The sequence below is a fragment of the Mobula birostris genome, chromosome 20 (assembly GCF_030028105.1).
Source record: "Mobula birostris isolate sMobBir1 chromosome 20, sMobBir1.hap1, whole genome shotgun sequence".
Taxonomy (NCBI): Eukaryota; Metazoa; Chordata; class Chondrichthyes; order Myliobatiformes; family Myliobatidae; genus Mobula; species Mobula birostris.
This window is the reverse complement of record NC_092389.1, coordinates 63,477,979-63,497,347: the sequence shown is the minus strand read 5'-3', so window position 1 is coordinate 63,497,347 and position 19,369 is coordinate 63,477,979. Positions and strand designations below refer to the sequence as shown.

The 19,369-nt window shown below is 46.7% G+C and overlaps 1 protein-coding gene across 1 annotated transcript; it reads left to right on the top strand.

Annotated features, from left to right (window-relative positions):
* The first annotated feature begins 308 nt into the window (after positions 1-308).
* Positions 309-18,112, top strand: LOC140185262 (uncharacterized). The gene is made up of 2 exons (XM_072238654.1): positions 309-367; positions 11,261-18,112. Exon 2 carries the CDS (start codon positions 11,978-11,980, stop codon positions 13,748-13,750), a length of 1,773 nt encoding a protein of 590 aa, XP_072094755.1. The 5' UTR covers positions 309-367; positions 11,261-11,977; the 3' UTR covers positions 13,751-18,112.
* Positions 18,113-19,369: the final 1,257 nt, after the last annotated feature.

Here is a 19,369-nt window from a genome sequence, read left to right as displayed (position 1 = left end):
TGACAAAAGAATTTCCCACTCGGGATCAATGAAGTATTTATTATTATTCTCCAGCCCTGTATCTCTTTCACCAGTGAACTTCACACCTCTTGACTTTAGTCCCCCCCCGCCCCACACACACATTCTGACTCCCTCCCTTCCTTTCCAGTCCTGAAGAAGGGTGTCGGTGTGAAACGCCGACTGTTCACCCCTCTCCACGTTGCTGCCGCCCCCCTGAGTTCCTCCAGCATTTTCCGTGTGTCGCTTTGCATTTCCGCATCTGCAGATGTCTCCTGTTTAAAAAAACGCGCATGCGTGGTCGCCGCGCTCAGACCCGAATACCGCGCATGCGCTGACTGGACGAGCGGCTCACAACGAATGGACGCAGGTAAGAGCACGCTCCGGGCGGGCTGTCAATCACCGGCGTCTGAAACGCGACCGAAGGACAATTACTGTGATTTCCAGCCACACTGGTACTGCACCCCACGACAGTCCTGGTCCTTTCCCCCTCTCTCAGCCCCACGATCCGTACCCAGGCCCCAGGGAACTTTCGACTCGGCGCCTCCGCCGCCAGTTTGGCGGCGCATGCGCATTCCTGCATCTTTCGATGGCTGATGGAGAGGTTTCTCATCGTGAGGGCTTCTGGGTAAAGAGGCAGCCATAGGCGACAGTTGTCCCCTACAGTCGAAGGAAATGCGAGTGGATATATCTCCCAAACACTGCCGAGCTCCAGCTATGTAAATCCGAGAATTATGAACTCGGAACAAAAATATAGTTCCCAGTTAATCCCGGTTGAAGAGTTTACCTTCCAGTCAGTGGGAATGTCAATTAGTGCTGTATGGAAATGAAACCTTCCGTCAGATTTAGTTCTCGCTGGATAAATAACGATATAAAACATCTTTGCCTCGATGACGAGTGATTTGGGGCTTTCACATCACAAAAGTGCTGCACTCCAATAAGAATAACCACTGCCCTCCACTTTATATTCATTGGCATTGCCATCGATGTGATCATCACTGTCAATCAGCTGGTGGGAGTCCATAGGACCATAAGACAAAGGAGAAGAAGTCGGCCATTCGGCCCATCGAGTCTGCTCCTCCATTTTATCATGAGCTGAGCCATTCTCCCATTTAGTCCCACTCCCCCGCCTTCTCACCATAACCTTTGATGCCCTGGCTACTGAGATACCTATCAATCTCTGCCTTGACTTGGCCTCCACTGCCGCCCGTGGCAACAAATTCCATAGGTTCACCACCCTCTGACTAAAAAAAAATTCTTCGCATTTCTGTTCCGAATGGGCGCCCTTCAATCTTTAAGTGATGCCGTCTTGTACTAAACTCCCCCATCATGGGAAACAACTTTGCCACATCCACTCTGTCCATGCCTTTCAACATTCGAAATGTTTCTATGAGGTCGCCCCTCATTCTTTAAACTCCAAGGAATACAGTCCAAGAGCGGACAACTTTACCAATTTCAATACAAGTTGGGGGTACTCAACTTGAGATATACCCCAGGATATTGTGGGAAGTGAGGGAGGAAATTGCTAAGCCTCTGGCGATGATCTTTGCATATCAATAGGGAGAGGAAAAGTACCAGAGGATTAAAAGACACTGTTCCCTTTTCAAGAAAGGGAGTAGAGATAAACCAGGAAATTACAGACCAGTGGTTCTTACTTCAGTGGAGGGCAAGTTGTTGGAGAAGCTCCTGAGAGGCAGGATTTATGAGCATTTGGAGAAGCTTCCTTTCTAACTCCTGGAAATCTCTTTTCAGGACCTCCTCCTTTGTCCTGTCTATGTCACTGGTACCAACATATACCAAGACAACTGGCTGCTCACCCTCCCCCTTCAGAATATTCAGCACCCGATCCGAGACATCCCGTCCTCTGGCACCTGGGAGGCAACACACCCTGCGGGTATCTCTGTCAGGCTCACAGAATCTCCTGTCTGTTCCCCTGACTATGGAATCCCCTATGACTACCGCATTCCTCTTCTCCTTCCTTCTCTCCTGCACAACAGCGCCAGGCTCAGTGCCAGAGACCCGGTCACCGTGGGCATCCCCCGTCAGGTCATCCCCCTCAACAGCATCCAGAACAAGATTTTGTTGCTGAGGGGGGCAGCCACAGGGGTGCTCTCCACTATCCGTGCATTTCCCTTCCCTCTCTTGACAGTGACCCAGTTTTCTGACCCCTGTAGCCTCGGGATGACTACCTCCCTGTAGCTCCTGTCTATCACCTCTTCACTTTCCCTGATAAGCAGTAGGTCATCAAGCTGCAGCTCCAGGTCCCTAACACGGTCTCTGAGGAGCTGCATCTCGGTGCACCTGGTGCAGATGTGGCCATCAGGGAGGCTGGAGGTCTCCCAGGATTCCCACATCTGACACCCTGAACAAAGCACTAACCCTGCAGGCATGCTATCTAATTCTACAGGAAAAATAAGTCAACTCACCCACTTACCTCGCCAAACAGATGAACTTTTTAAACCGTTAGCTGTGAGAGCCCTGCTGTTCCTGTCTGTCCAGGCCGATTCGCGAAGGGGGGGGGGGGAGAAAAAAAAAGAGTTGGTGTTTCGCTCTTGCCTCTTCCCGTTTACCGCCGAAGCCCGTTGAAGCCAAAGCCCTACACTCTGCTCCCACTCACTCCGCTGCCCGCTGTATAGGGTGGTCTCCTTTTTAAACTTTCCGTGCCGTCCTGTTGACGTCACGCGCCTGCGCAGTCTCGTCCTCCTTGCACTCGAAGAAGTTTTTTAAAAAAACTGTCTTCCTTCAGAATTCAGCTCCCACTATGCTCTGTAGTCCCGATCCAAAAGACAGCTGTTGGCAACAACCTGCCTTTTTAAACTCTCTGCGCTGTCCTGTTGACATCACGCACCTGCGCAGTCTCGTTCTCCTTGCACTCGAAGAAGTTTTTTTTAAAAAAACTGCCTTCCTTCAGAATTCAGCTCCCACGACGCTCTGTAGTGGATGCAAGGAATTAGTAAATCTCCAGGATCATACATGTAGTAACAAGTGCTCTTTGTAGTGTTGTGGAACACGGCCAGAACTTGAAATAATACCAAAGGACAGAGACGAATTCAGCCAAGTCACAGGTTGATTGAAGTCAGAAATAGCCCATTCTCACACAGACAGGAATACAGTCAGAGAATTTGATGGTCAGTCAGAATGTCTGCTCCGTGCCTTGTTCGAAGATGAGTGCATATAGAAACATAGAAATCTACAATATATTACAGGCCCTTCGGCCCACAGTGTTGTGCCGTCCATGTAACCTATTCTAGAAACTGCCTCGGATTTCCCAACCACATTGCACTCTGTTTTCCTGAGCTCCACGTACATATCTAACAGTCTCTCAAAAGACTCCATGGTATCTGCCTCTACCATCATCGCTGGCAGTGCATTCCATGCACCTACTACTCTCTGTGTGAAAAACCTACCTCTGACATCCCCTTTAACCCTACTTCCAACACCTTAAAACTACACCAATTCAGCCCTAGGAAAAAAGTCTCTGGCTATCCACACGATCAATACCTTTCATCATCTTATACACATCTGTCAGGGCACCTCTCATCCTCCGTCGCTCCAAAGTTCACTCAACCTATTCTCATAAGGCATGTTCTCCATTCCATGCAACATCCTTGTAAATCTCCTCTGCAGTCTTTCTATGGTATCCACATCCGTCCTGTAATGAGGTAACTGAACACAAGACTCTCAGTGGGTTTAAAGAAGGTCTTATATAGCTATAACATTACCTCACCGATCGTGAACTCAGTTCCATGGTTGATGAAGGCCTTCTTAACAACATTGTCAATCAGCGCTGCAGCTTTGAGTGTAAAATTGACATGGACCACAAGATCTCGCTGATTGTCCACCTTGCCAATAGTCCCAACATAATATTGTGTTCTGTCTTCAAATTTGATGTACCGAAATAAACCACAGCACACTTATCTGGGTTGAACTCCATCTGCCAGTTCTGCATCCTATCTGCATCCTGCTGTAACCTCTGGAGAACTGTCCAGACTCTTCACAACACCCTCAACTTTTGTGTCATCAGCACCCTTCTCCTTCCTCATCAAGATCATTTATAAACATCACAAAGAGAAGGAGTCTCAGAACACATCCCTGTGGAACACCACTGGTCACTGACCTCCATGCAGGATACAAACCATCTACAACCACCTTTGGCTTCTGTGGGCAAGCCAATTCTGGATCCACAAAGCAAGGTCTACTTGGATCCTTGCCTCATTACTTTCTGAATGAGCCTCACATGAGGAATCTTATCAAAAGTCTTACTGAAAACCATGTACACCACATCCAATGCTCTACATTAGCGGTCGCCAACCAGTCAATCACGATCGACCGGTCGATCTTTGAGACTTTCCCAGTAGATCCCGAAAAAAATAAATAAATACACAAATACATTATGCCTGATAAACCTTCCGACTCAAAAGCAGATTTCACCCCTAGAGCGCATAAGTGAGTCGTTTTTAACCCACACTTCGTTGCTTTCCCTGGTTTTTGTGTTTCTCTTTTTCCGCTGCGCAGTGCTGTGCGTCACGTGTGTGCTGACATCATGTGACTGTTGCTGCTGTCTGTCAAATTCCATGGAGCGTGGGAGAGTTTTGTTTATCCTGAACATAAACGAACAAACGGGCAAACTGTTCAATGGCAAAAGAATGCAACACGTGTGGGTAAAAATGACTCCCTTCTGCAGTCATGACTTCACTGAACTTTGATCAACTTTAATCAGTTTTGACTCTATTACGCTGCTATTTATATTACGTCAGTTACGCAGAAATTTGAGCAGTTGTACCACTCTTTCTTTCTTTTGAATTTTTTGCCTTAGATAGCGTGAATTCATGTTTAGCATTTCAGATAGTGTGCTAATAATTAGCATTAATTTTAGTTTTAACTGAAAAGTTAGCGCCTCTCTCTCTTTTGATTTAGCTGTTGTATTTTTTCAGCATAGCTTGTGCTGTATCAAAGTGACCAATTAGATTAGATAAGAGTGCAGACTGTCGCAAACATCAATATACGGCACTCACTGGTGATATCCTGCAAGTCGCTAGCTAGCATGGTGGAGGCTCCACGAAAGAAGGCAAAAACGTACAAATTCCATCCAGAATGGAAGAGGAATTTCTATTTACCTTGGTGAGAGACAAGTGTGTATGTGTGTTGTGCCACCAAACACCAGCGCTGACTAACAGAGGGAATCTGGAGCAGCACCACAACACCAATCACCAGAAATTTAAAGACACCTACCCCCCAAATAGAGCACTCTGTGTCAGGAAATTTGAGGAGCTGAAATCGGGGTTGAAGGCCCAGCAATCGTTTTTCACAAAACATGCTGCTCAAAGTAAGGATCGACAAGTGTTAAAGGACTTGTCACTCTGTGAATATTTTTCACTACAGTTTGATGAATCCCTGGATGTAATGCGAACAGCTCAGCTTGTTGTATTTGTCAGAACGGCTTTCCAGGATTTTACAACAAAGGATGACTTCCTGACTCTTTTGCAGTTAAAGGAGAGAACGAGAGGTGAGGATATTTACACTGAGTTTAAAAATACGTCCGTGAAAATGACATCCCCATTCATAAACTGGTGGCAATTACTACTGACGGGGCCCCAGCAACACGCGGTGTGTGTGTTGGTTTTATAGCACTGTGCCGCAATGACTCTGATTTTCCCAGCTTCCTGGATTATCACTGTGTGATTCAGCAGCAGGCCTTGGCTGGGAAGGTCGTGGACTTTTCTCATGTAATGACACTGGTGGTCAAACTGATTAACTTGATTCGAGCAAAAGCGCTTCAGCACCGCTTATTCAAGGTGTTATTGGCTGAGCTGGATGCCGCTTACCGAGACATAATTCTTCATGCTGATGTTCGGTGGCTGAGTCGCGGGAAAGTGCTGCAACGATTTGTTGACTTGCTGCCGAAGATGAAGACTTTTCTGTCAACAAGAAACAAGGAGCATGAGGAACTGTCCGATGATGCATGGCTACTGGATTTAAGGTTTCTGACAGACCTAATGGCTAAATTAAACGCACTTAACAACGAGCTCATGGGAAAAGACCCGACACCTTGCCCCACATGATAAGCCCAGTAAGTGTGTTTAAGGCCAAGCTCGGTGTTTGGATTTCAAATTTAAAGAACGGGAGACTGACACACTTTCCCAACTTGGAGAAAATGTTACAAGCCATCAAGGAAAAAAGTGCTTTTTGCCCTGAGCAGTACTGTGCTTACCTAGACCAACTCACAGTCGAGTTCGATCAGTATTTTGGAGAGTTAAACGTCATGAAAGATATTGCTGCATTTATTTCAAATCCATTTCTGCTGATCGATATAGAACAGATGGCAGCCAGATTCCAGCAAGTATCTGGTGTGCCAAGTGATATTGAAATGGAAACAATTGATTTGAAAAATGCCATCAATCAAGGGACAGTGACTTCCGGGGGCTTGTCAGCAGGGAGAAGTTTCCTTATCTCACCACGTGTGCACTAAAAGTCAGTGCCTACTTCGGGTCAACTTATCTGTGTGAAATTGCAGTTTCACAGATGAAAATTATTAAATCTAAGTACAGGAGCTGTCTTACTAACAGACGTCTCACAGACTGTCTCAGACTGGCTGTCTGTAGTTATGACCCAAATTTCAGGGGACTAGCAGAAAATGTTCAGCCCCAGTCATCACACTGAGTGCAACAGTCAATTTTTATTCATTTATTTTTTGCATTGAAATAAAATTAAATAATGAAACTTAGAATTAGAGGTATGAAGTATTGTAATATTGAATTGAATTGAATGATCTTTATTGTCATTATACATAGGTACAATTAAAGCAATACACATCAAAGTTGCTGGTGAACACAGCAGGCCAGGCAGCATCTCTAGGAAGAGGTACAGTCAACGTTTCGGATGGAGACCCTTCGTCTCGGCCTGAAACGTCGACTGTACCTCTTCCTAGAGATGCTGCCTGGCCTGCTGTGTTCACCAGCAACTTTGATGTGTGTTGCTTGAATTTCCAGCATCTGCAGAATTCCTCCTGTAGGTACAATGAAACTTTGTTTGGCTTCCTCTCAGGCAATTAAATAAATCGGTAGATAAAAAGAAGACAGTGATAGAAAAACAGTATTAAACAGATAAGTAGCAGAAAATAAGCTGCAGCAGCTCCAGAATATCACAGTAATGCACAAAGTGCTGTTAGTGCAAGTATTTGAGTCCTTGTGTGTGCACGTGTGTGCTCACAGTTTCAGTCATTGTTCTGTGGAGTGGTGTGATGGAGGCCACTGCTCTGGGATAGAAGCTGTTCTTCGGTCTATTTGTTCTGGCTTTTAGTGTCCTGAACCTTTTGCTGGACGGCAGTGGGTCACACAGGGAGTGGCCGGGGTGTGTGGTTTCTCTGGTTATGCTGATTGCTTTCCTCCTGAGTCTGCTGGAATAGATGGTGTCCAGTCCTGGGAGCTCCCTCCTGACAATTTGCTGGGCCGCCTTCACCACGCGATGCAGGTCTTGTCGCTCAGCGGCCGTGCAGCTGACATACCACACGGTGGCGCTGTTGGTCAGGACGGTTTCAATTGTGCTTCTGGAGAAGTTCAGCAACAGTTTCTGTGGGAGTTTGGCCTGTTTCAGCTTTCTGAGGAAAAAGAGTTTTTGTTGTGCCTTTTATACAAGCAGCGAGGTGTTGGTGGTCCATGTCAGCTGTTTTGACAACATGGTTTTCCACACTTTCCACTGCCTCTCCATGTATATGGAGGGGGGTGTGTACTCTGTCCTTCGATCTCCTGAAGTGAATGGTCATCTCTTTTGTTGTAGAAGTGTGAAGGACCAGGTCGTTGTCCTTACACCACTCCGTCAGATAGTCCACCTCAAGCCTGTAGGCTGTTTCATCCTCGTCCGAGATCAGACCAACCACTGTGGTATTGTCCGCAAATTTAATTATGGAGTTGGAGGTGTAGACGGGGGTGCAGTCATGTGTGAAGAGTGTGTAGAGCATACGGCTCAGCACACAGCCCTGCGGGGTGCCTATTTTTACGACAAGGGTGGTGGAGGTGTGCTGACCAATTCTGACTTGCTGTGGTCAATCTGTGAGAAAGTCCATGACCCATGATCACAGGGAGGAACCAAGGCCAAGAGTGTTCAGTTTGCTGACCAGTTTATGGGGGATGACTGTGTTAAATGCAGAACTGAAGTCCACAAATATCATCCTCACATAAGTGTTTGGTTTCTCTGAGTGAGTCAGAGCAATATGAAAGAAAGACTTTGATAACGTCCCACATAGGAGATTAGTGGGCAAAATTAGGGCACATGGTATTGGGGGTAGAGTACTGACATGGATTGAAAATTGGCTGGCTGACAGAAAACAAAGAGTAGCGATTAATGGTTCCTTTTTGGAATTGCAGGCGGTGACTAGTGGGGTACCACAGGGTTCAGTGCTGGGACTGCAGCTGTTTACAATATATATTAATGATTTAGCTGAGGGAATTGAAAGTAACATTAGCAAATTTGCCGATGACACAAAGCTGGGTGGCAGTGTGAAATGTGAGGAGGATGTTATGAGAATGCAGGGTGACTTGGACAGGCTGGGTGAGTGGGCAGATGCATGGCAGATGCAGTTTAATGTGGATAAATGTGAGGTTATCCACTTTGGTGGTAAGAACAGGAAGGCAGATTATTGTCTAAATGGAGTCAAGTTAGGAAAAGGGGAAGTACAACGAGATCTAGGTGTTCTTGTACATCAGTCACTGAAAGCAAGCATGCAAGTACAGCAGGCAGTGAAGAAAGCTAATGGCATGCTGGCCTTCATAACAAGGGGAATTGAGTACAAGAGCAAAGAGATCCTTCTGCAGCTGTACAGGGCCCTGGTGAGACCACACCTGGAGTACTGTGTGCAGTTTTGCTCTCCAAATTTGAGGAAGGACATTTTTGCTGCTGAGGGAGTGCAGCGTAGGTTCACAAGGTTAATTCCCGGGATGGCGGGACTGTCATATGTTGAAAGATTGGAGCGACTGGGCTTGTATACTCTGGAATTTAGAAGGCTGAGAGGGGATCTTATTGAAACATATAAGATTATTAAGGGATTGGACACGCTGGAGGCAGGAAGCATGTTCCCGTTGATGGGTGAGTCCAGAACCAGAGGCCACAGTTTAAGAATTAGGGGTAGGCCATTTAGAACGGAGTTGAGGAACAACTTTTTCACCCAGAGAGTGGTGGATATATGGAATGCTCTGCCCCAGAAGGCTGTGGAGGCCAAATCTCTGGATGCTTTCAAGAAAGAGATGGATAGAGCTGTTAAAGATAGTGGAATCAAAGGTTACGGGGATAAGGCAGGAACTGGATACTGATAATAGATGATCAGCCATGATCACAGTGAACGACGGTGCTGGCTCGAAGGGCCGAATGGCCTACTCCTGCACCTATTGTCTATTCTCTATTGTCGATATGGAGGGCTGTTGTGATTGCATCCTCTGTGGAGTGGTTTGCCCGGTAGGCAAACTGGTGTTTGTCCAGATCAGGTGGGATTATAGTCTTAATGTGTGAGAGCATGAGTCTCCCAAAGCACTTCATGTCTATGGGTGTCAGTGCTACAGGGCGATAGTCGTTCAAGCACTTCACAGCTGATTTGTTGGGCACTGGGATGATGCTGGAGGTTTTCAGGCATGTTGGAGCAACAGCTTGTTGCAGTGAGACGTTAAATATACTTGTAAACACCTCAGCAAACTGGTCGGCGCACGCTTTCAGTACCCGGCCGGGCACTCCATCTGGGCCAGCTGCCTTACTCGCATTCACTGTCCTCAGATTGGATCTCACCTGATGTTGCTTAAGGACCCGTGTGGACTCATCGTCAGGTGGGTGGATGAGTGGAGCAGCCTCCTCCCTCTGGGCGAAGAACTCGTTCAGGACATCAGGCAGTGTGGCGTCGTCATCTGGCAGCAGATTATTGGTTTTGTAGTCTGTCAGCGCCTTGATGCCTTTCCACACACTGCGGGGGTTGTTGTTATCAAACTGACTTTCCATGCGCAGTTTGTATTTGTGCTTTGCATCCCTGATGCCCCTGTGGAGATTCGCCCGTGCTTCACTGTGGGCTTGTTTGTCTCCTGACCTGAAGATTGCATCGTGCTCCCTGAGTAGTCCCTCACATCACTGTGAATCCATGGCTTCTGATTCGCAAACACCTTAACTGTCTTTTGTGTTATTCCGTTTTCTGTGCAAAACTTAATATTCTTAAAGAAAGACAGCCATGGCCTGTTTGATATGCAAGTTACAGTGTTTTCTTGGTTGAATTAATTTGACAATTTGACAAAAGCATTTTATGTAATTCAAACACAATTAGCCCAAATGAAAGGACTCAAGTTGGAAGTACAATCTGAGCTGTTTTTTCTCTGAATGATTTAGTAGGTCGATCTTGTCTTTAAGTAAGGCCGAGGTAGGGGATCTTGGTCTTAAAAAGGTTGGCGACCACTACTCTACATTCATCAGTGTGTTTGGTTACATTCTCAAAGAATTCAATCATGTTCATAAGGCACGATCTGCCCTAGATAGAGCCATGCTGACTATCCCACATCAGATTATGCTTCTCCAAATGCTCATAAATCCTGCCTCTCAGGAGCTTCTCCAACAACTTGCCCTCCACTGAAGTAAGAACCACTGGTCTGTAATTTCCTGGCTTGTCTCTACTCCTTTTCTTGAAAAGGAAACAATGTCTTCTAATCCTCTGGTACTTTTCCTCTCCCGATTGATGTGCAAAGATCATCGCCAGAGGCTCAGCAATTTCCTCTCTCACTTCCCACAGTAGCCTGGGGTATATCTCCAGTTGATACCCCCAAATTGAGTTGAAATTGGTAAAATTGTGACGCCAGAGCTCACATTCAGAGGAGATCATACAGAAACATGTAAAATTATGAAATGAATAGATAATATAGAGACAGGAAACTAGAGGACATTGCCTCAAGATTTGGGGGAAATTGGGATGGAGATGATGAGGAACTGCTTTACTTGGAGAGTGGTGAATCTGTAGATTTCTCTGCCCAATGAAGGAGTGGAGGCTACCTCAGTAAATATATTTGAGAAAAGGTTGGATAGGATTTGGCACAGTAGTGGGGTTAAGGGTTATGGGGAAAAGGCAGGTCGGTGGAGATGAGTCCATGGCCAGATCAGCCATGATCTTATTCAATGGCAGATCAGGCTCAAAGGGCCAGATGGCCGACTCCTGCTCCTATTTCTTATGTTCTCACCACAGACTGAAATCCCTCCTGAAATATTGTCCTTCACCCATTGATGTCTTTTGCAAATATTTTCACAGGTTTGAAATGGCAGAACACTTGTGTACGGAAATCTCAAACACAACAAAACATCAGTTTTGCTGACTCTGTCTGGATATTTAAGGAGCGACCAAATATTTTCTTTGCAACGCCAACACATTTGTTGTCGATCCTTGGAGATGAAGAAGTATCTCATCCCAGCTGGTAATTTATTCTGTCTCTGAAATGAAGTTTTCTGTTTTTACTCTGTGAAATTCACTGGAACCAGGAGCTGAGAACGCACCAGCATTTGTTCACTGGAGATCAGTTCTTCAACTGCATTGATCGTACAAGGCATTCAAACATCTGACTTTCTGAATTGCCAGAGAATTGTTCGCAGTGAGATATCATTCTTCTTCTCTCAGTGTGGGAAGAGATTCACTCACAGGCTACCCACAGACTCGCCAGTGAGTTCACAGTGTGGAGAGGCCATTCACCCGCTCTGTGTGAGGGAGGGGAACCACTCAGTCATCTAGTCTGAAGATACATCAGCAAGTTCACACCATAGTGAGATGCTCCACCTGTTCTGCAAGCGGAAGCCATTCTATTATTGATGCTAAAGGTATATCAGAAAATCCACCAGTGAGAGGACATTGACCACGCCACAGTGACACCAGCGAGTTCACACCGGGGAGAAGCCATTCGCCTGCTCTGAATGTGGGAAAGGGTTCACTCAATCATCTCAACTGAATGAACACCAGCTCGTTCACACTGAAAAGATGCCATTCACCTGCTCAGACTGTGGGAAGGGATTCACTCAATCGTCCACACTACATAGACACCAGCGAGTTCACACTGGGGAGAGGCCATTCACCTGCTCAGACTGTGGGAAGGGATTCATTCAGTCAAATCACCTGCTACAACATCTGTTAGTTCACACTGGGGAGAGACCATTCACCTGCTCAGACTGTGGGAAGGGATTCAATCAGCGTTCTCAGCTCCTGACACACCAGCGAGTTCACACTGGGGAGAGGCCATTCATCTGCTCAGACTGTGGGAAGGGATTCACTCACTCATCTGACCTACAGAGACATCAGCGAGTTCACACTGGGGAGAAGCCGTTCATTTGCTCTGAATGTGGAAACGGATTTGCTCGGTCATCTATACTGAAGTTACATCAGCGAGTTCACACTGGGGAGAAGCCGTTCACCTGCTCAGACTGTGGAAAGGGATTCACTCACTCGTCCGACCTGCAGAGACACCAGCGAGTTCACACTGGGGAGAAGCCATTCACATGCTCTGAATGTGGGAAGGGATTTGCTCGGTCATCTCGTCTCTTGAAACACCAGCAAATTCACACTGGGGAGAAATCATTCATCTGCTCTGAATGTGGGAAGGGATTCAATGATTCAGCCCACCTGAAGGTACATCAGTTTGTTCACACTGCAGAGAGACCATTCACCTGCTCAGACTGTGGGAAAGGATTCATTCGGCATTCTCAACTACTGACACACCAGTTAGATCACACTGGGGAGAAACCATTCACATGCTCTGAATGTGGGAAGGGATTCACCCATTCAGCTCAAATGAGGGAACATCAGCGAGTCCGCACTGGGGAATGGCCATTCACCTGCTCTGAATGTGGGAAAGGATTCACTTGGCCATCTGAACTGATTGAACATCAGCGAGTTCATACTGGGGAGAGGCCGTTCGTTTGCTCTGAATGTGGGAAAGGATTCATTCGGCGTTCTCACCTACTGACACACCAGCGAGTTCACACTGGAGAAAAGCCATTCACATGCTCTGAATGTGGGAAGGGATTTGCTCGGTCATCTCATCTCTTGAAACACCAGCAAATTCACACTGGGGAGAAACCATTCATCTGCTCGGAATGCGGGAAGGGATTCACCCATTCAGCTCAAATGAAGGTACATCAGTTTGTTCACACTGCAGAGAGACCGTTCACCTGCTCAGACTGTGGGAAAGGATTCATTTGGCATTCTCATCTACTGACACACCAGTTAGATCACACTGGGGAGAAACCATTCATCTGCTCTGAATGTGGGAAGGGATTCACCCATTCAGCTCAAATGAAGGAACATCAGCGAGTCCACACTGGGGAATGGCCATTCACCTGCTCTGAATGTGGGAAGGGATTCACCTGGCAATCTGAACTGATTGAACATCAGCGAATTCACACTGGGGAGAAACCGTTCATCTGCTCTGAATGTGGGAAGGGATTCGCCCGGTTATCTAATCTGAAGCAACATCAGAAACTTCACACTCGGGAGAGGCCATTCAAATGCTCTGAATGTGGGAAGGGTTTTGCTCGGTCATTTCAACTGAAGGTACACCAGCGAGTTCACACTGGGGAGAAACCTTTCAGCTGCTCTGAATGTGGGAAGGGATTCACTGAGTCATCCAAACTTGTGAGCCACTACCGAATTCATACTAGGGAGAAACTGTTCACCTGCTCAGATTGTGGGAAGGAATTCACTCGGTCATCTGAGTTTAAAATACATCAGCGAATTCACACTGGGGGATGCCACTGACCTGTTCTGAATGTGGGAAAGGATTCACTCAGACATCTCAATTAAGACTAGAAGATATAGGAGCAGAAGTCAGCCATTCGGCCTTTCGAGGCTGCTCCACCTTTCAATCATGGGCTGATCCGATTCTCCAGTCATCCCCACTCCCCTGCCTTCTTCCCAAACCCTTTGATGGCCTGGCTAATCAAGAACCCATCTCTCTCTGCCTTAAATGCACCGAATGACCTGGCCTCCACAGTTGCTTATGGCAATAAATTCCACAAATTTACCACCCTCTGAGTAAAGTAACTTCTCCTCATCTCTGTTCTAAATGGATGTCCTTTGATCCTGAAGTTGTGCGCTCTTGTCATAGACTCCCCTACCATGGGGAATAACTTTCCCATATCTACTCTGTTCAGAGCTTTTAACATTCAGAATGTTTCAATGAGATTCCCACCCCCCCCCGACCCCCACCATTCTCCTGAACTCCAGGGAATACAGCCCAAGAGAAGACAGATGCTTCTCGTATGGTAACCCTTTCATTCCTGGAGTCATTCTTGTGAATCTTCTCTGAACCCTCTCCAATGTCAGTATATCCATTCTAAAATAAGGAGCTCACTGCTCCCAATACTCCAAGTGTGGTCTCATGAGAGCCTTATAGAGCCTCAACATCACATCCCTGCTCTTATATTCTGTACCTCGAGAAATGAATGCCACCATTGCATTCGCCTTCTTCACCACCGACTCAGCCTGGAGGTTAACCTTTAGGGTATCCTGCACAAGGACTTCCAAGTTCCTTTCCAGCTCTGCATTTTGAATTCTCTCCCAATCTAAATAATCATCTGCCTGTTTATTTCTTTCACCAATATGCACGACCATACACTTTCCAACATTGTATTTCATTAACTACTTCTTGGCCCATTCCCTGAATCTATCTAAATCTCTCTGCCAGCGCTCTGTTTCCTAGCACTACCCGCTCCTCCACCTATCTTTGTATCGTCGGCAAATTTTTCCACAAATCCATTAATCCAACAGTCCAAGTCATTGACATACATCATAAAAAGCAGTGGTCTCAACATCGACCACAGTGGAACTCCAGTGGTAACCGGCAGCCAGCCGGAATAGGATCCCTTTATTCCCACTCTGTTTTCTGTTGATCAGCCAATGCTCCAACCATGGTAGTAAATTCCCTCTAATTCCATGAGATTTATCTTGCTAAGCAGTCTCATGTGCAGCATCTTTCAAAGGCCCCTGAAAATCCAAGTATACCACATCAACTACATCTCCTTTGTCCACCCAACTTGTAATTTCCACAAAGAATTGCAGTAGGTTAGTAAGGCAGGATTTTCCTTTCAGGAAACCACGCAGGCTTTGGCCTATCCTGTCATGTGCCTCCCAGTACTCCGTAATCTCATCCGTAACAATCGATTCCAGCAACTTCCCAACCACTGAAGTCAGGCTTTCAGGTTTGTAGTTTCTTTTCTGCTGCCTCCCACCCTTCTTAAATAGCGGAGTAACATTTGTAATTTTCCAGTCATCAGGTACTATGCCAGAATCTATCGATGCTTGAAAGATCTTTAGTAATGCGTACGAAATCTCTCCAGCTATTTCTTCAGAACCCGAAGGTGCATTCCATCAGGTCCAGGAGATTTATCCACCCTCAGACTTTTAACCTTTCTGAGCACCTTCTCAGTTGTAACTTTCACTGCATGTGCTTCACTTTCCTGACGCTCTTGAATGTCCGATATTCAGTACTGCAGATGTCTTCCACCGTGAAGAATCATGCAAAATACGCATTCAGTTCCTCTGCCATCTCTGTGTCTCCCATCACAATATCTCCCGTGTCATTTTCTATTGGTCGTATATCTATTCTCAACTCTCTTTTACCCAGTGGCAGCCATCCTTTAGCCAAGTCTCAGATTTGGCCACAACGTCATATTGCCAATCTAGCTGAATTTCAAGACCATCCACTTTATTTCTTATGCTGCGAGCATTCAAATACAGCACTGTGTGGTGCACCCTCTCCAAACCTGTCATGCTACGTTTTGGAGGACAGGAACCCCCGAACTTGCCGGAAAGTCTGAGGAATGGAAATGAAACTTAACTGAGAAGATGCTGGGACATGAAAATGCATTTTGGACCGATGAGGCTGATGTTTGTTACTCCAGGATTACTTACAACACTATTGGAGCGGCCAAGGATTCCCCTTTCTGAGAGAGGTCTCGCCGGTCATCCAGTATTGAATGAACTCCGCACGTATACACAGGGGAGAAACTGTACAACTGCTCAGACTGCGGGAAGGAATTCACTCAGTCATCTCAACTGAATGAACATCAGCGAGTTCACACTGGGTAGAAGCCGTTCACCTGTTCCAACTGGGAATGAATTCACACCTTCATCACGCCTGTCTACACACCAGACTGTTTTCAGCAGTGAGAGGACGTTGACCTGCTCAGACTGCGGGAAGGCATTCACACTGCAGAGACAGTGGTGGGTTCACACTATGGTGAGGGTGGTCACCTGCTCTGAATGTGGGATGGGTTTCAATCAGTCATTCATCCTTGTGTCACTCTGCTGGGCTTTGACCCATTGTTAATCGGAGAGATCAGAAGCTTGAGAGGACGGAATTCACTCAAGTTCGCCAGCTGAGCATTAAAGGCAGTGGTTTCAGGGCAGGTTATTTTTGAGCTTTCACCAGGGGCCAATCAACAGTCAGGCAGCAGCAAATGGAGTGGCCGATGCTGGACTGGGCAGAGTTGGAGTGGAGACTTTGAGGCTTTACCTCTTTGAGGGTTCAGTCAGGACAGCCTTCGCACAGAGAAGGCAACATTATACTGGAGGTGGAAGTGTTTTTGCCCCCTTCCTCACATTTGCTCAGTTAGAACAGTCAAGATGCCAGGCAGGATAGTGGAAAGCTCCTCTTGCTGGATGTGGGAAGGCAGGAGACCCTCCTGTGTCCCTGATAACTACACCTGTGAGAAGGGCATCCAGCTTCAGCTCCGAACAATCCACATTAACGAGTGGGATCTGGAAGTGGATGAACTCCAGGTCATTCGGGAGGCTGGAGGGGTGATAGGTCGGACATATAGAGAGGTAGTTGTAACCAGGCTGCACACCACAGGAAACTGAGTGACAGTTGCGAAGTGGAAAGGGGTGGGGGGACAGCAAGTGCAGTGTACCACTGTGTCCATCCCCCTGAACAACACATATATCACTTTGGTCACAGTTACAGATGGTAGGATAACCTGGCAAAGGAAGGTCACAGCAGGAGGGTCTCTGGCACTTAGTCTGGCTCTGAGACTGAGAAGGGGAGGGTGGAGAAGAGGCGAGCTGTGGTCATTGGTGAATCATTAGCTAAGGGAACTTACTGGATGTTCTGTTGGCGAGAATGAGATTCCAGGATGGTATGTAGCTTCCTGTGTGCTCCAGGTCTGGGTTATCTCCGGCCGAGCACTCAGCTTTGCTCAGGAGGGTGAACAGTGAAGGTCGTGATCCATATCATTGGTACCCATATGGGCTGGTAGAGTAACGAGGTTCTGCAGGAAGTGAGGTGCTAAGTTAAAGGGCAGCTCGTCCAGGGCTGTGACCACAGGTCTGTTATCTGTGCCACATGCCAAGAATAGGAAGATTATACAGTTTAACATGTGTCTAAGGATTTGGTGCAGGAGGGAGGGCATAATGTTATTGGATCATTTGAGCCCGCAAGGATTACTGTATGTACAGGAGTTTGCATTGGGGTAGAGGGGACATGGTTGCTGGAAGGTGAAGTGGGCGGACAGGTCTCTCTCTCTCTCTCAGACACACACAAACATTGGAGTGTGAGGGAGGGGACTGGGGAGGGATAAGGGGAATGAGGAGGATGGTGTTAGGGCTCATTCACAAAGTCTCAGACTCACCCAACCGTCCCCCTCTGGAATTGGTCCCATTCCCTACACCAGGCTGGGGGTGAGCATTGAGTTGCCTTGCCAACAAGAAACTGAATTGTTGATAGCATCTGGTTAACATCAGTAATAAATTTAAGTTGAACTTGAACATTGAAACGTATTGTTTTTAAAACTTGTACTGATGAGAAATAATCTCTGTGAAGGTCCAGGAGTGGAAAATCAACCGGTGTTCAGCTCCATTGCTCTATGCCAGACAAGAACCTCTATCTGAGTCTGTCCCATCTGTCTGTGCTTGACACGCCTCCCTCTAAAGTTTCCTTTTTCTGTACCTGTCCCAGTGTCTTTTATTTTCCTTCACAACCTCATTCTCCTGCCTGCACCCTTTAACCTTTGATGACTTTACTAATCAATGTATGTTTTATCCAAACAGGATGACTTGGCCTCTGAGCCGTCCGTGGCAATGAATTTCACAGGTCCCTCATCTGTCTAAATGCATGCTCTCTGGTATTTGACATTGTGACCCAGAAGATTAAAAGTGGCAGTTATCTACTCTATCGAGATCTTTCGTTATCTGATCAACTTCTATCAGGTCACCCTGAGCTCCTCCACTCCAGAGAAAACAGCCCAAGTTTATCCGAACTCTCCTTACACAGTAGGTTAGGATTCCAATCCACACAACATCCTGGTGAACCTGTTCTGCAATCTCCTCATTGCTGACCCAAGCACCAGTGGCGTAATGGACTTTAACTAAGTAAATAGTGAATTGTTGATTAATAAGGGTGTCAAAGGTGACTGGTAGAAGGCAGCAGCGTGGGGTTCAGAGGGGGCATCCAATAGCCGCGATCGAATGGTGGAGAAGACTCAATGGACGGAATGGGTATTTCAGTTTCTACTGAATTGATGTATAGTGTTGAGATGCGAAGTGGTGGGGAGTAAGGTGCGGGTGCAGGTAAGAGTGAGTGTCCAGGTAGGAGATGGTGTTAAGCACCTTTTCACCATGTCTGGTAACGAACAACAATTAACTCAGAGTGGATCAATCATAAGTGCTTTTATGTTTATTTGCAGCAAGGGAAGACTAGCACTGCCCAGGTGCTGGTAATAGCTTTATCAAAAAGAGACAATACCATCACCCCTTTGGACACAAGTTGAAGGACAGGGTGCATTCTGTTGTCTGCTGAATCAACGTTTGGCATTCTTCCAGTAACACAGCTGTGGTTCTGCACTCAAGTGCTCAGGTACCATCAGCATCATGTTGCACGAAGATTATTAGCAAAGCACTCCGATGCAATACAGGTTCCATTTTGTTACAGAAAGAAATGCCATTTTGGTACAACAAGTGAAGTACGTTTCCCTAGTGGTGGAGAAGCATTCCTTCACACCCCCTTACGTCACTCCCCATTTCTGTTCACACCTCCGATCCTTGTGGCCTTCACCCTCTGTGAAAACCCTTACATCACTCCCCATGTCTGTTCACACCTCCGACCCTTCACACCTCACCCTCTGTGAAAACCCTTACATCACTCCCCATTTCTGTTTACACCTCCGATCCTTCACACCTCGCCCTCTGTGAAAACCCTTACATCACTCCTCATTTCTGTTCACACCTCACCCTCTGTGAAAACCCTTATGTCACTCCCCATTTCTGTTTACACCTCCGATCCTGGCGGTGCTCACCATCTGTGAAAGCCCTTCTTACCCTACACCCATCGTCATTTTGTAACCCCGCCTGACCCCTACACCATTTACCATCCCTGTAAAG